Source organism: Thamnophis sirtalis, unplaced genomic scaffold, assembly GCF_051295495.1.
Source record: "Thamnophis sirtalis isolate CommonGarterSnake01/CBP01778 unplaced genomic scaffold, rThaSir2_p1.2 scaffold_5, whole genome shotgun sequence".
Lineage (NCBI taxonomy): Eukaryota > Metazoa > Chordata > Lepidosauria > Squamata > Natricidae > Thamnophis > Thamnophis sirtalis.
This window is the reverse complement of record NW_028261385.1, coordinates 77,880,346-77,896,740: the sequence shown is the minus strand read 5'-3', so window position 1 is coordinate 77,896,740 and position 16,395 is coordinate 77,880,346. Positions and strand designations below refer to the sequence as shown.

The 16,395-nt window shown below is 31.8% G+C and overlaps 1 protein-coding gene across 4 annotated transcripts in view; it reads left to right on the top strand.

The window, feature by feature from the left end:
* Positions 1-16,395, top strand: part of NFIB (nuclear factor I B) — a 209,826-nt gene that overhangs the window by 179,789 nt on the left and 13,642 nt on the right. For 2 of the 4 annotated variants that reach the window (XM_014052912.2, XM_014052913.2), the window contains exons 10-11: positions 81-163; positions 7,897-7,985. In XM_014052912.2, coding sequence (XP_013908387.1) covers positions 81-163; positions 7,897-7,985 — 172 coding nt within the window. The remainder of the gene's footprint in view (positions 1-80; positions 164-7,896; positions 7,986-16,395) is intronic. The other 2 variants (XM_014052914.2, XM_014052915.2) reach the window with 2 other exon arrangements.

The window sequence follows — 16,395 nt, the reverse complement described above, 5'->3', positions numbered from 1 at the left end:
TAATTCTTGAGTCTCTCATATTTGAATAATATGAGGTAGGTTTCTGTCTTTATCAATATGTTTTGTTCTTCCTTAATCAGCCTATACAGCTTCAGGTACCTCCCAAGCCAATCGATATGTGGGACTAAGTCCAAGAGACCCTTCCTTCCTACACCAGCAACAGGTGGGCAAGTTTCACATAGGTATTAACAATGAAAAATACAAATATTTGCAACAGGTTCCTTCTTATTTGCTATCACTGAACTTTAGAATCCCAAGGGATTCAGTAGCTTTATGAAGCCTGTAATATAGGAAACCTCCTGTGTTTACCTGATAAACCTTTTATCTTCTAAAAATAACAGAAAAGATTTCTGGTCAGATTCAAGGAAAATTGATTCACTATATAGTTTTTTAGCATTTCAGTTTTAAACATTTAAATTTTCTGCATTAGCATCAAGTAATTCCAAAAGAAAAATGATGTAATCAGATAACATTGCAGAACGTCCTGATTCCTAGATTTATGAGGGTTAAAGGGCTTTGTTGATAGCTTGTGATGGAAGATCTTTTTCTTCTTACCTAGGTTCTAATAAAAGTTACATTTCTAATAGGATTTTATACATTACACCTCATTAATACTGAGCATCTACTACAAAAATATTTTTTCCCAAACTGAAAGTATAGTTTTTGGGTAGTGAGAGATTAATAAGGGACACACAAGAATTTATTTATTTATTCTGTGTATTTGGCCACCTATCTTACAGAAGCAATTCTGGGCAATGTACAGTACATTACATACAATAAAATTGAATTCTAGTTGTCCAAAAATAATGTATGGTTCATGATAATGAATACAGTTTGAGTCATTGTAGTTTGGTGGGCATTTGTTCATGTGAACCTTTCTTGTGATATAGTGGGGTACTGTACTGATGAATCTGGAAATATTTTTGTCCTCCATGCCCGAAGTATGGTATTTTGTACTTCTTGTTCAGTTGCTAAGATGTGTCTATTTCTTTGCAACTCAATGGCCACAGCACAAAATCAGCAAAATCCATAAATTTGATAGACTAGGATAAAATACTTTGGATTTTATATCACATCAGCCTCTCTAGTATGTTCAGCATTAAGGGATTATGAAAGTGGTTGTCTAAAACATCTGAAAGGCAATTGTCCCTATATTAAATCACACTATCTTAAAAGTGCTTGGATATAGCAAGTGTTGGCGTTTTATTTTGTTTTGTTTATTCGTGAAAGCATCAAAGAAAGTTACTAAAATATTAAATATGTATTAACTATTTAAATCAGTTCATTTCTTATATGATACATACGTTTTGATAAAGATCACACTATATCAAGATGGTTTATTGAGAAATATAAATGAAACTGAAATAGGAATAGTTCCTAATTACATAAGTAGATACAAGACATTTAAAATTGCAAGTGATGTTTAATTAGGAACTATAGTGTCCTGGACTTGTTTCCATTGGCAGAGCTGTAGTAATACCATTGCTTGCTATTATGGATTTTTAAAATTTATCCTGTCCTGCCTTTATTATTACTAGTAGTAGTTACGATATTCAAAATGAAGTTCGTTCCAGATATGCAATATTTTAAAAATAATAAAACCATTTATTTCTAAATTGGTTGACTATTCTTACTCTGACACTGTAGTCAGGCAGTTGAGTTTTGCACAGTGATTTCCATATAACTGAAATAATATGTGGTGTGTATCAGAGGTGGGTTGCACCTGGTTCGGCCTGTGCACAGAACAATTTATATTGAACAGTGCATGCGCACGTTCTTGTTAAAACAGTTCCAAAACGCAGAACAAACAAACAAAACAGTTTCCAGTTATGGCATTAATAGTTTCTTACCTTTAACTGTAGGTTTATAAAAGATTGGCATGTTCAGAGTCAGAATGCTATTTAATTCTGCATGCTAAAGATACCACTGACCTACAATAAGTTGATCCTTGCTATTAACAGAATGCAGGAATATAGAATTTGAAGTAATTCTTAGAAATTTAAGTAGGGAATACCTTGAATTCCCTAAGTAGGGCTACTTGAACTAGAAGCAGTGCAGTACAGAAAATAAGCTTGTAGTGCAAATTAAAACTAAGTTTAAGTTCTAGGCCTAGTTAAAACAAAATCCTTTACTTTCCCTCTTTTTGCATGCATCTGATTCCTTAAAAACTTTAGGAAATGACGATGCAATATAACTTTATTTATTTATTTGGAAAGATTCCCAGGGAGAAATTGTCTAAATTACTTGGATAGAGTAACGATTATGCTTTTGTAAGATATAAATAAGATTGATTTATTATGTCTTTTCATTACTTTACAACAATTTAAAAGAGACCACTCTTCCTGTGGCAGATCCTAAATGCATTTAGGTTAAAATAGACCATGATGAATGGAAGGAAAAATCAAAAGTTACGTGAAATAAAGGCAATCAATCATTTTATATTACTTGAGAGAAAATCTAAATTAGAAAGCCAATGGTTTCAGTTCCAGAGAAGTGTTTTAAACATTTACAATTCCTTTTAATATACTCAACCTTTAGGAATAAATATTCTTATAGGTACATACACAGCTTCACAAAATTGAGGTTTGTAGAGATTTATTCTTTTCATTTATGAGAGGTTTAATCTAGAGTGCTATTATTTGTTGTTGTTAAAGAAGCCAAAATATAGACTAATAATGACCATAAATTTAAGCAGCTTATATTGTTTGTGATTTTTCTTATAAATAGTCTATTTATAAATAATATAAATAACAATTTAGTAGAAATTCCAGTAAAACGATTTATTACAGAGAGTTGATGGAATGTTTGGATTTCTCAAAATGATTTAAAAGATTATACTGAGAACCAGCATCAGCAATGCATTTTAATTTTTAACCAGGTTATTATTTAAAGAATTTAACTTAATATATTGATAATTATAAAGTCAAAAATACTATTAAAATCATAAATCTGAACATTCATTTTTCTATGGTTTTAGCTCTTACAATTGTTAAATTTAACTTTGTTTAACAAATAGTGATAAAACAAATAGTGATATAAACATTGATATAGCACTTTCTAGACATTTAAATATTGATTGTTTTATACATATTCCCACCCAGTATAAAATTGTGGTTCCTTACTCAGTATGAAATTGTGATTATGTTACATCACTTGATGATGTAATATAATCAATGCATTATCATCCTTGGTGTAAGGATTTTTTCACTGAAGCATACCAATATAATTAAGAGAGCTATGGAAGGGATTCCAGATCTGATTTTGTTTTCAAGAGTAATAGAGAAATCCTTTATTTACTCTTACCAACAAGTTTCCCTATGCTCCTTTCATTCAGGAAATGAACTTTAAAAAAAAACACCTTTAGGATTTATAATAATAGTGAATATCAGATGTTTGAATCTTACAAAAAAGAAACAAATAAGAAAACAACTAAGCCAAAATAAAATAGTAGTTGAAAATTATATTGAAAATATTATCATTTTATATATTTGTTTTATCTAATCATTCCAAAATTTATACACCTTTAATATCTTTGCACTGCTTAACTTTAAATGGAATTTATTGCTACACGAAAATAGATATTCCTAGCATTATTTTCTGATGTATTTTTGGTCTTTCCCAGGTATTAAAATATATTATAAAATAGAGAATTACTAATAATTACTCTTTATACATATTATATAAGATCTTGAGTATGCCTCAATATAAATTTTCTATTTTTTAATGATTAATTAGAAAAAGAATGAATTCCTGTGGTTAATTTGTTCAGGGCACATAAATGAAACAGAAGAGGTAGTTTCAAGTAAATCTGTTGTCTTAAAATTTCAAGATAATAAGCCTTCTTGCTTTAGGGCAATAAGTAAAAGATCCACAATAAACAAACTTAGATTCAGGAAATGAGCTATCTGACTGCTCATATTGTGTGCCTTATCATAACTGTCAGCTTGACGTAAAATCTGATCACATGACTGTCAAAAGAAGCATGTAAATGAATAAGAGGTCATCTTTTACCTACTCTTGTTGGAAAGGAAACACATTGAAAGGAAATTTCAGTCAAACAATGAGAATATGCAAATGTTTATCGATTTCCTCAAATCAACAAAAAAAAACCATGCTCTGGTATAACTAATTAATTTTTAAAACACTCACTTGAATTATCCAGAGAAATGTGGAAGGAAACCAATTCATTTAAATTAGGAATAGTAAATGATATATTTATGTTAATCATTAATTTGTGATTAGACCAAGTATTTTAAAATAGAGAGATAGTACAAGCAAGACCTTCAAAATAGTGCAAAGGATTAATGTATAAAGACAGAAATCAAAACCTGTTGGCTACTTTTGAGTACATAATATTGGGGATTCAAGACTGAATATTCTTAGTTAGCACTGCTTTGTATGCAAAGCGGGTGGCAGTATAACTCCTGTACTATTATCTAAAAAGTAGATAATAACGTAGGTATTTTCTTTAACAATATGGAGCGTAATAGCTTTCATAGTATTATAATTTCTGTGGAACATTCACAGATATTTTCATGGATCTTAACAAAATGTATCACTTGCATGTTTGAACGATTTCTGATTTGCAGTTTCCATATTTAGCTTGGTATAATTTCATACTTAGCTTTCTAATGTAATAAAATTATAAAACGTGGCATGAAAGCACAATTGATCGAGAGCTAATTCAATATTAATTTGCAACAACCCATTTCTGTCTCACAAAGGCCATTCAGGGTTGGAGAGAGCATCTTCTGGGGTTAGTTCTCCTATGGGAAACTAACATTTTATAATTGTCCATGCCCAGTTCTTTGTGAAAAGACAGTCCTGTTATGGAAGCCATTTTATTATTATTTGTACCACACGTTTCCAAATATTGAGATGCATCTCTAGCCACAAAGTTTGTCTTTTGATTTAAGGAGATGTTTAACAAATCTTCTAGCATCGACTCCCCCCCCCCCAATATTCTCAGTACAGTAGTTCTTAATGATATCTCAAAAGGATTCCCCAACTGAGAACATTTTATTCAATGTGGAAGACTTCATGAATAGAGATGTTTTACACATGTATACATGCATGTACACATACAAAAGCCATCCCAGAAAGGAGCAAACCTTTTAAAAGATCTTCCAGGGCATTATTTTAAGTGCTATGTGTAACATGAGGGCATGTATGTCCCCAGGGTGCTTTTCCAAAAGGCAATTGGGCTTTCTTGGTTTTTTTCTTGAAAACATTTCGCTTTCAAGAACAAAAATGAAACGTTTTCCAGGGAAAGAACCAAGATAGTCCAGTTCCCTTTTGGAAAAGCACCTTGGAGACAACCATGACCTAGATGATTGAGAATATCCATAGACATGAAGATATATAATATAAAAGAGAGGAAAAAAATGGAAACACACAATTTTTGTTTTGTGCATGAATTCCTTTGGGATCTGTTGTTTTGCTCTTCAGCTGATAACATCACAGATATTAACAGAGCAGAAGAGTCAGGTGTATAAAGTGGGCCATATCTGAGAAACCATGTTCAGTTGCAAAAATAAACTTTAGATAGATTTTGTGTTAATTAGGTAGTGTCCTAAGACGTAGAAATATGTACTGGATTATCATAAAAAGAAGTAAGGCAGCTGTATTAGCTGTGGGTTGCTGAAATGGCCTAAAGTTCTTATATCTATTGATCTCCTACATGCTGATTAAAAGTTGGTCCTCCAACACATGATCACCATTTTAAAGATGACAGCATCAATAATGTAGTACAACTACTTGTTGTACTACGCAGGCAGCATATTGCTGGATGTTTGTGTTTATCTGTTTAGTACAATTTTAATTTCTAAACTATGCTACAGTTCATATGAAAGGGTTTACAAATAACATTTAAATATGTTTTGTGTTTTCAATAAGTTTAAATCAGGTCTTATTGTCTTCTGCAAATGCCAGAAAGTCCAATTCTATTAGCAATATATTGCTGTTTTTATTAAAGACTTTTGAAGATGCTTAAAGAACAACTTTGCCAAAATATTTGTTCAAACAACTTTTTAGAACTCAAAACATCAGGAAACATGGTTTCAGTCTGCTCAGCTGATACAAGCTCCTCAATATTCTGGTTCTAGCTGTACTATCCTTCAACAGGAGAGCAACTATTGTAAGCTTGTTTGTAATTTAGCTCTCATGCTGGATCACAATTAACAAACTATAGTTTGCACACTCCATTCATGCCTCTTTCTGTCATTCGGTGTTTGTTTGCTTGCTTGCTTTTATTTGTTCAATTTCTGTCTTGCCTCTTTGCCTGCAGGACATTCAAGGCAATAAATTCTACAATAGAGTGTTTATAAAAATTAAACACTATGATTATAAACAAAATTAAAATCTATTACATAAAGATAAAGTATTTCATTTTTTTTTAAAAGGTGATTAATATAAATGGAAAACATACAGCAGAAGTTCAATTTTACAAATTTCCAAGAGGGATAAGTGGCTGCACACATCTTAAATCATGAAATAAATATTTAGATTTTATTTTATTTTTTTAAAAACTTAGTTATGGGAAGTGGTATAAAAATGTACCCAGCATATCTGTCAGCAATAAAACTTACTCTAAAAATACCCCATTTTCTTTGCATAATTTCTGCCATTGTTACTATACTTCAAAAAAAAAATCGACTGAATGATTCCATGTCTATTTAGTTCCTAGGCACTTTGAGATTTCATTTAACAGCAGAAAATATAGAAACATTTAAATAAATTAATAAATAATTATCTGATAGCTAAGAAAACAGTTATTAAAAATCTGTATTTCCTTTTCTGAAGACTCAGCAAGATGAAGCTGAGAAATGCTGCTGAGTCTTCACACTGGGTCAGGACAAGAGGATAGTCTTTAGCTCAGTGCATATGTTTTTTTCAGGAAAGGAGTGCAATAAATTGAATTGCTATGAAAGTCACTGCTTAAACTAAAACATTGATCTTTTAGAGCCACTTACATATTGTGGAGAGGGAAAGAAATGGCATTTATATACAATTAATCATAGTCACATTATTGTATTAAATTCAAGGTGCTCTTTGATGCATGATATGTTAGTTATTTTATAGAGATTAAAATCTCTGTTTTCTTAAAAGTTTAGATAAGGCTTTTTTTTATCGGATATAAATATAATCACTAGATATTTAAGGAAAAAAATGCTAACTTCTAGACAATGGCTAAGTAGAGTTACATGGATAGATTTTTTAAAGGAAGTATTCTGGTGATTTGGTGATCTGGGAAACATTTATTTCAGCGTATATGTAATGCATTTCTTCTTGTATTTAAAATCTTTTAAATGCTTTATCTTGAATTAAGAACTAGGTTATTTTACCAGTGCATGTTAAGAGATGCTGTATTGAGTAACCCTAAATTAATCAACCTCTATTACAAACGCCTCTTTCCTTCTTGAACAGTAATATAAGATCTTCGTGTAATTTTGGACCCTTTCCTATAAGTTGCATGTCATCTGTGTATCACCAAATGCATGCTTTCAAAGATATTGATTTTTTTCTCTTTTTTTTCTGGAGATTGAATAATTTTAAGTGCTTTTTATTTTCTTTCTTTTAAAATTGAACATTAATATTTACTTTGTTTCCAGCTAAGTTTATAATATAATTAATTGCTAAATTCCAGTTGTTCTTTTATGCTTTGATTAATAGAAAAGCATATTCATGTAGCATTTTGTATATGTGTACAATTTTATCTTGCATTATAATAATTTACAATTTATTTTTAAAAACTGTTTCTCCTCCCCCCCCCCACTACTACTACTTGGGGATGTAAGGTTTGTACCATATAAAATGCTAGTTTGCATGTATTCATTTAAATACTAAAAACTGTAGTACTGCTCGATCCATATCTGACTGCTAGGTTTCAATTGACAGCTGAGGATATGTGACTGGACCATGAATCAAAACGGCAGGCATTTATACCCCAGTGCCAATGAGGATACATTGGGAATTACTTGGCAAAGGTAAAATTTTAATTATTTCCACACCTAAACTATCTTGGGTTCTTCATTATCTGTATAAGTTGGCCTCCAGGATTAAATTTGTCAAAATTTTAACTGTAAAATAACTAACATCTTTTGAATTACATATTTAAGTCAAATGAACTTTAGAGTTAAGCACTTGGGATGCCAAATACTAATACACTGTCAAGTATAAAACTATGTGAAAAAAGCAATATAGCAAAAATGGATAGGCACTTTGAAGTTTGTAAATGTATATTATGCTTATATTACATTAAGAACGGTTTTAGGAATAAAATACATGACAAGAATTGGTATATGATATTGGGTAATAAAAAGGGATAATACCCAAAGGAACTATTTGAGAAATCACATGGGTAGAATTTATGAATTTAGGAAATGTTCTGTGAGGTAAGATAAAACTGTGTCTTATACTTTGCTACACTTAGCTCGCCTTTCTTTCAAAAAATTACTTTCAGAGTAAGTAAAGTGAAACTGCTACTTTGAAATAGATTCTGATGGGAAAAGTTTAACATGCTAGTTGATATGTGTAATTAAGTAATTCTGAATCTTTACAGAATTGTTTCTGATTCAATTTGATAATGTCATGAAAAAGTATTTCCTATTTCTTTCCCTTTTCCTCAAAATACCATTCCAGATGATTCCCCAAATACAAGAGTAAATCCTTGGAGAGTTTCAGGAGATGTAGTGGAACGGGGATGAAAAGAGTGATTGCAAGTGGAATCTTAGGCACATTCACTCTCTTCACTGCACACACACACACACAACCACACATAGATGCCCACATATATTCAAACCAATTTTCCTTCTCATTTTACACTAAGGGCTGCAAAGTAAAAGTATGAAATCCTTTATCCTGATTCCCTTATCTTCTGTTATAGTCCTAGAAATTATCAATCATATTTTAATGGGCTTTCTAACTTGAATACAGGTAGTCCTCAAACTTAGGACCACAATTGAGCCCAAAATTTGTTGAGTAAGTTGTGCCCCATTTTACAACCTTTCTTGCCACCTTTCTTCTTGTTAAGTGAATTGCTGCTGTTGTTAAGTTAGTAACATGGTTGTTAAGTGAAACTGGCTTCCACATTGACTTTCTAGTGCGAAGATCACAAAAAAGTGATCACATGACTCTGGGATATTGCAACCGTCATAAATACATACCAGTTGCACATGGTTCAAATTTTGATCACATGAATGGGGATACTGCAATGGTCATAAGTGTGAAAAACAATCAAAAGTCACTTTTTCAGTGCTGTTGTAACTTTAAACAGTCACTATACAAACGGTTATGATTTGAAGACTACCCATATATAATTGGTTGTTATTACCAGTTATTTTATTTAAGAATTGATAAATCTGAATAGACTGGATTCTTTGGCTTACCCTACAATGTAAATAGAAAATGATCTCTATAGGTTCATTTTAACCAATATCTTGTCTTGAAATATTTATGTCTCATGCTTAGTTTTGTTCAGAAAGTTTATTTAAGGAAACATATTTTATAGCTACTCTTTGAACTGCCTTAAATGTCCATTAGTTCTCTCCAAAAATTTAACATATTTCTAATTTATATATTTTGTTTGTTATGTTTGGTTCAGATTATGTACATTTTCATCATCACTGTCATAGTTAATCTTTAATCCCCCAAAAACATAGTTTTGGAGAAAAAAATATTAGTTAAATATTCCACGTTCTGTAAATTCTGGTTCTTCAATTTATTGTAACTGATTTTGTGAATACCTTCATGAGAAAGAGTGTAAACCAAACGTATTAAAACGTATTACGACTAGTACATGAACTATTAATAGGATTAGGAACATTTTGGATTCAAATCCGTCATACTGCCAGTCTAGATGGAGAAAAGGCAGGAGTGAACAGAAGTGGGATCATTTTTTCCATTCAGAATTTAGTTAATTTATTCTATAAGGAAGCTGGGCATTGGATTTGAAGATGTCATGTCATTTTTGATACAGATAATAGCTATGTTTTGGGAGTGCAATTTTGAAAGGGCATTCGTCCATTCTTAATGGTATTTTCAGAACTGCTGTACGGTTTTGGACAGGAAAAAACCCAAGCTAGGCTTCAAGAGACATTCATAACCCCACGTTATAAGTCCCTTGTCTTAATGTGAATGAACAGCAGATTCAATTGATTCAAATTTTACTGGGTGATTTTGCCTATGTAACCTTAGAGAAAAAAGATTATTTTGGGCTAGGCCCAAAACTGATGGTAATTTATTTTTTATTCACAACATAATACTATTATGTAAATAAAAGTTTAGTGCCCATACTGTTTCCTGAGATCTTCCTTTTTTGCCTCTAGCATTCTCACCATAAAACTTCCAATGAATATGAATTTACTTATAAGCCACTATTTTCCTTTTTTTAAAAAAAAATAATGTCTATTTTTTTATAATCAGCTCCTAATTAGCCTTTATAGGAAAAATATTCTAAACATAGTAAGCATTGCCCAAATAATTTAGAAATAAGTTTTATTTCTTTTTAGCATGATTTAAATAAAATTTAATTAAGCAAGAAAGACCAACAGTTCCTGGATATTTGTTCTAATATAAATTCAACCAGCATGCAAATATATGAAATTTTAGGAATATTTTATATGCTCTATGTGTGAGATTATTTGAATTGGAATTTAGTTTAAGAAAATCAATCTGTCTCTGTCTGTCTGTCTGTCTGTCTGTCAATGTGTCTGTCTGTCTGTCTCTCTCTCTTTCTTTCTGTGTGTGTGTGTCTGTCTGTCCATGTGTGTGCGTGTGTAGAGAAAGAGAGAGAACTTTTGTTCAAGGGTTTTGATGGGAAGGTCAAACTGGGGCAAACCATATTGCATCATGGCACCATTGTTCAAATGATATAAACTACATGCAATACTTGATTTGTGTCATGACATAATTTGTTTTGTTTCTATGATGTCATGATATATGTAATGCCATGATTGTTTCTATTCAGGAAGATGCAATTTCTAATGTGTGGTATTACATTGAACTATATATTTATAGTTCAACATACAGCATGTAATATTACCTCTTACTGCTGAGTAAGGCCATAGTGTTGAACTATTAACGGTTGTGAACTTTTTAAGTTTTCAGCCAGACTTTTCAAAAATGTAACATTAGGGCAATAATTATAAGATATTATTACTTTGTGTTTTAAAAAAGCAGATACATTTAATTCGGTTTTATAAAGGATTGTCCTGAATGCCAATTTAAGTTTACTTTTGCTGTTCCCAGATCCTAAATTAACATTTCTTGCTTTCAGTTTGCCATCTTGCCAGAGAAGTACAAAACAACAGTTAGCTTCTTCTTTGGGCTCAGAACACTGAAATTCTTTTCTACTCTATCCAAGGGGGGAGGTGTCAAAACATAAAACTTTTTGGAGCAGCTTTCCTTGCTCCCCTTCCACTCTGAAGAGTTGTTTTGTTGATGTTAAGCAAGTAAAATGAGTTTACTGTATGGGAAAAAGAAGACTGGGAACTTTATTTTACTATCAGAACAGCCTTGCATATTAAAGCTTCTAAATGTAAACTTTAAAAAAAAATCTGTAGCAATAACCTCATTCTTCTTTTGTTTCTTTCAAATAAATTACCTAATATATCATACATTTGTGTGGACTAAAAATGCAGACTCAATTTTTATAAATAAGAACCGTGGAATGAAAATACTGACTGATAAAATCATTGGAGTACAGGAGGTAGCTGGGAAGGATTTCTGGCTTGTTTCAGTTTGTCACTATCTCAGTTATAGTTTCACCCAGCTCTCTAATAAAGAAAGATGTGCAGAGAATTATGTTTCCTTTCCATTTAAGCAAACATCTTCGGAACACTTCCTAAGAAATTAATTGTATTCCAGCCAGACTTGCCTGCTGCCATCCCACAGGAAATGGGTCAGCAATCCATTAAGATGCCATTAGATAATCTAATTTGGAACTTAATCTCTAAATTAACCATGCTCTATACTTGAAGCATACTTGAGAGAAAGAAAAAAAAGTTCGTTTGAATCGATAGGGAAGCCGAAGCGTGAAGAAGGCTGTTTGTTTTTTCTGTAGCTGTGGTCACGTCTCAAGCCGTCTGGTAACCAGGAGAAACCAGACATGATGTAATTCCAGATTGAACTTGAACTTCAGGGACTGAGAATGGGAAAACAATAGACCATAGGAATCAATAATGTCCATTTTCCACATGATTATGTTTGGCACTTTAAATTAACATTTATGAAAAAAAACAGCAAAACTACAATATGACCAACACGGGGTGCAGTGGAGAATCCACAAAGGAAAAGAAAGAAAACAATTTCTTCAACTGTATTTTGTGAAACGAGATTTCAATAAAGTAAACTAGTTGTTTGTTCTGAGTACCCTTTTGTTCTCTTAGGTAGGATAAACTTAATCTTATGTTTCCTGTCAGATGATTTTGGTGGTGCTTTTAGGAAAGGAGGAGCATGTTTTGAAAATGCTCTGTGCTGTGAAGTGGACTATTAACCCCTTGTGGATCACAAAAATGTATATATTCAATTTTAGTCTGCGTAATGTCTTCAGCTATAAATAAGGGCATAGTTTCTAAGGAGATGTTTCTCTTAACATTTACAAAATAAAATAAATATATGGTAATGATTGGCTACGTCAGTGCCTGCAAAGTTGTATCATGGACTTACTAAGCATCTCTTGTGAAGGAGTTTAGGAGAAAAATAAACAATGCCTCTATGGTTTTATCTTTTAAGAAATAACTTCTGAAAGGACTGAGATGAAGCAAATTAAAATTTTGTTAGGGAAAAGAGATTGATATGATACAAAAATAAACTTTTTGGCTGATCTCTCCTGTACTGTATTTTAAAACAATGTGTCAGCGTTACACCCGGGCCATCCCCCCCCCCCTTTTGTACTTTTTCAGTCACCAAGGCCAACAGAGGACATGGTGACAATATTGTGTTTCATTAAAAGAAATACAGCATATGGGGCCCCTTTAAAGCAGTTTCAGGACAGCGTAAGGAAAAAGGAAAAGGGGGATGAAGTTTGTTCAACTTAGTATACATATTGGATTGCTTTTTTTGTAAAAAGAAAAAAACCCACTATTCTGTGGAATTTTTACTATTGAAATGCTTAAGTAGGAACTTAGGCGTAATGGTTTCAGGAATGGAAGGAGGGGCGAGAGCAAGAGATGCTGACTCACTTTGATTTGCTCTATCAAAAGTTAAAAATAAGTTCTGCTGGTATATCCTGTATACAGGATGAGGAACCAACAGATGTGGCAGCAGGAGGAACAGATAAGCTCTGAAATAATCATGAAATTTGACACTGAGTGTATTAATTATGGATATGAACAATTGATCCCAAGAACAGGATGTTTGTCACTTGGGTCTAGTTATTATATATTCAAGACATACTGCCATTTCTGCCTATAATAATATCACATTCCATTCTTAATCTTTGGAATAGTTTCCTCAGCACCCTTTTAAATGTCCAGAATGTCTAAAGTAGACCATGATAATTTTCATTACTGACACAATAAAATGCATCCAGAAAGTGTCATTTTGTAATATCGGTTGCTGGGATGTGGGGAACAGTATTTTATCTTGCAATGCAACTCCTTAGTTAGAGATCGAACTTGGCTTCCTTTACACGTAGTGTTTTGCTTTGAAAATGCTGCACGTGACATTGGTACAACCAATACTGGTAGCTTAATCTCTCTGTCTTACTTAAAAAAACTTAGGTTAACCAGACAACTTGGAATGTAAGAAAAGAACATGGTAAAAAGTATGGTGTGAAATTAAATTAAATAATAGATGATAGTTATAAAATGAAGAGAAAGGTGATTAGTGGAAAAACTTTAAATGATTTTGTGGACTAGAGTTGATGAATAAATGCATGGAAGAAAAGACTCAGGTTTAAATATGATTAAAGGGGCTAAAATATAAGTCAGAAGGTATAGATTTGTGACATCTGGGTTGATTTGGGTGTGATTAAAAGTATGAATGGATTGATTTATAATACATCCATATTAAGCTTCAGTGAATGGTGATAATAATAGAATGAGAGATGAGTTTAGGGGTAAAAAGCTCAACATTCTATATTAATGTGATGTAGGAGGAAAAAAATCATTGGATGACATAAATGAATGAGTGGAATTGGACCTTTTGGAAATCCCAAATTGAATGAGAGTGATGATTTATGTGTATGAGTTTAGTTGGAATTCTTTTTGTTTCAGATGCACAATTTAAGCATAAATCTATTCATGCCTATTGATGGTAAAAGTGGTGTAAAAATACAATAATTTGATTGAAGATAAAGTGTAGAAGGATGATGGGACGTTCACGCTTAGGAAGACAAACCCTTAGGAAAATATATTATAAGACATAATTTATCAACCAAATGGAAAGAATAAAAAGTAGATATAAAGACATTATAAGTGTTTAAAACAGAACAAAAAGGCTAATGTCATAAATTGCCACAAAAAGTGTGTTTAGTTAATCTAGAAAGTATGGGAAAATATTTGGTAAAATATTAAATTAAAAAAACCATGGTTGAACAAAAAAGCATAGAATGTTAATGCAAAAAGTGAAAGTAAGAGAAAGATACTATATATTTTGTATAGACAGAAAAAAATGAAGAATTATTCAAGGGGATGAAGAAGACATAAAATGAAGCATTTGGCAGAGTGAATGGATTTAAAAATAAATGTAATGAAAAGATTTGTGATGAATTGAAGTGAAAGAATGTTGGAAGGAATATTTTAGAGGTTTCTATGGGAATGATAAAAATATTTCAAAAAGAAGAATTGAAATGGATGCTAGTAGTGAAAAAATATTGAAAAGTAAAAGATAAGATTTCCAAAAAGAATTGAAATGAATATTATGTTAATATTGAATAAAAATGTTGAAAAGTAAAACATAAATACTCAGATTTTTAAAATTATTAAAATACGGATTAGGTTTGCTAATGGAGTCACTTTGATTTATTTAATATGTGTATAAAGACTGCATCTTTGCCTGAGGATTGGAGAATGCAGTTGATTTCCTTCACAGAGGACAAGGTAGTAATAGCAAATGATGAATGCAAGAAGTACAGTAAGTTATTTCCTTAAGTATCCATGGGAAGATGTTGAATTGTATGGTGAAGCTTATGCCAAACCAAAGGTGGTAGACCAGAGGTTTTTTTTCTTTATTGCTTCATTGACAATTTATATCTGTGAGAAAGTGAAAGTGTATAATAAAGCAAATAGGCTTGAATTTTGCAAGAATGTGGTTTAAAGTTCAGTGCTAAATGTGAAATAAATAGTATATGATAGAAGAATGTATGAAAAGAGATGAAATACTTGGCAAATAGTTCAGTATTATTCAGGGAATAAAAACTACGTGTAGTATTCTCTTGATTGTTTAATAATAGTGTGAATAAATGTGTAAAAAAATTAACTGGTTCTGACAATAAAAGTGTTTTGAGAACTAAATGCCTCTTATTGATGAATGAAAATTATTTGCAACAAATGTTAGATTGTATGATGAAATGTATAGATCTGAAAACAAATGATTCAAAGTAGTTGTGTTTGGTAATGAAAATGGAGTGAATGAATGAAAGTTACATATAAAGGGCAAAAACTAGAGCAACCCAATGAATTAATGTATTTTGGTAGAATGTAGACTAAAGATGGAGAAAATTAAGCCCAATTAAGTTGGTAGAATGCATTCATTTGTATGAATGACTATTGAAAGAAGCAAAACTTGTTGCATATAGGAGCATGTTTCTGTCTGCTCTATTTAGTAGTTTGTTTGTAATAATAATAAAGGTGGGATACAAACAAATAGTTCAAGGTGGTGAACTTATCCAACACATCTTCCTTTTCCCCACAACAACAACCCAGTGAGGTGGGTTTGGCTGAGAGAGAGTAACTAGCTCAAAGTCACACAGCTGGCTTTCATAGCTAAGGCATAGAGTAGTTTAGAAATATGTTTGGTAAAACAACAAAAGATAAGGTCAAGGGTAAATGAACGAGGAAGGAATGTGAACTATATACAGAAGAGGATTAGTACCAAAAGGTATGCTTAGATGATTCTGTCTTATAGAGGAAAGGATTGAATTGTAAAAGAAAAATAATATTGTTATTGTTTGCACAATCAGCTAGATATTTAGACTGGACATGGCATTTTTGAATTTTTACCAAGCGACAGGTAAATATTGTTTCCTAATATTAAAGATGTTGTTGCCAGATGTAAGCTGTTCCAAATGAAGCTTCTGACTAATAGTGATTTTGTCAATGCTGATGGCATTCAAGTAGTGCTCCAGAAATTTTGGTATTGCACCCAAGGCACTATTACTATTGGTCGTATCTTTGCTTTCTTTTGCCATAGTTGTTCTACTTCTGATTCCAGCTTTTTCTACTTCGGGATTTT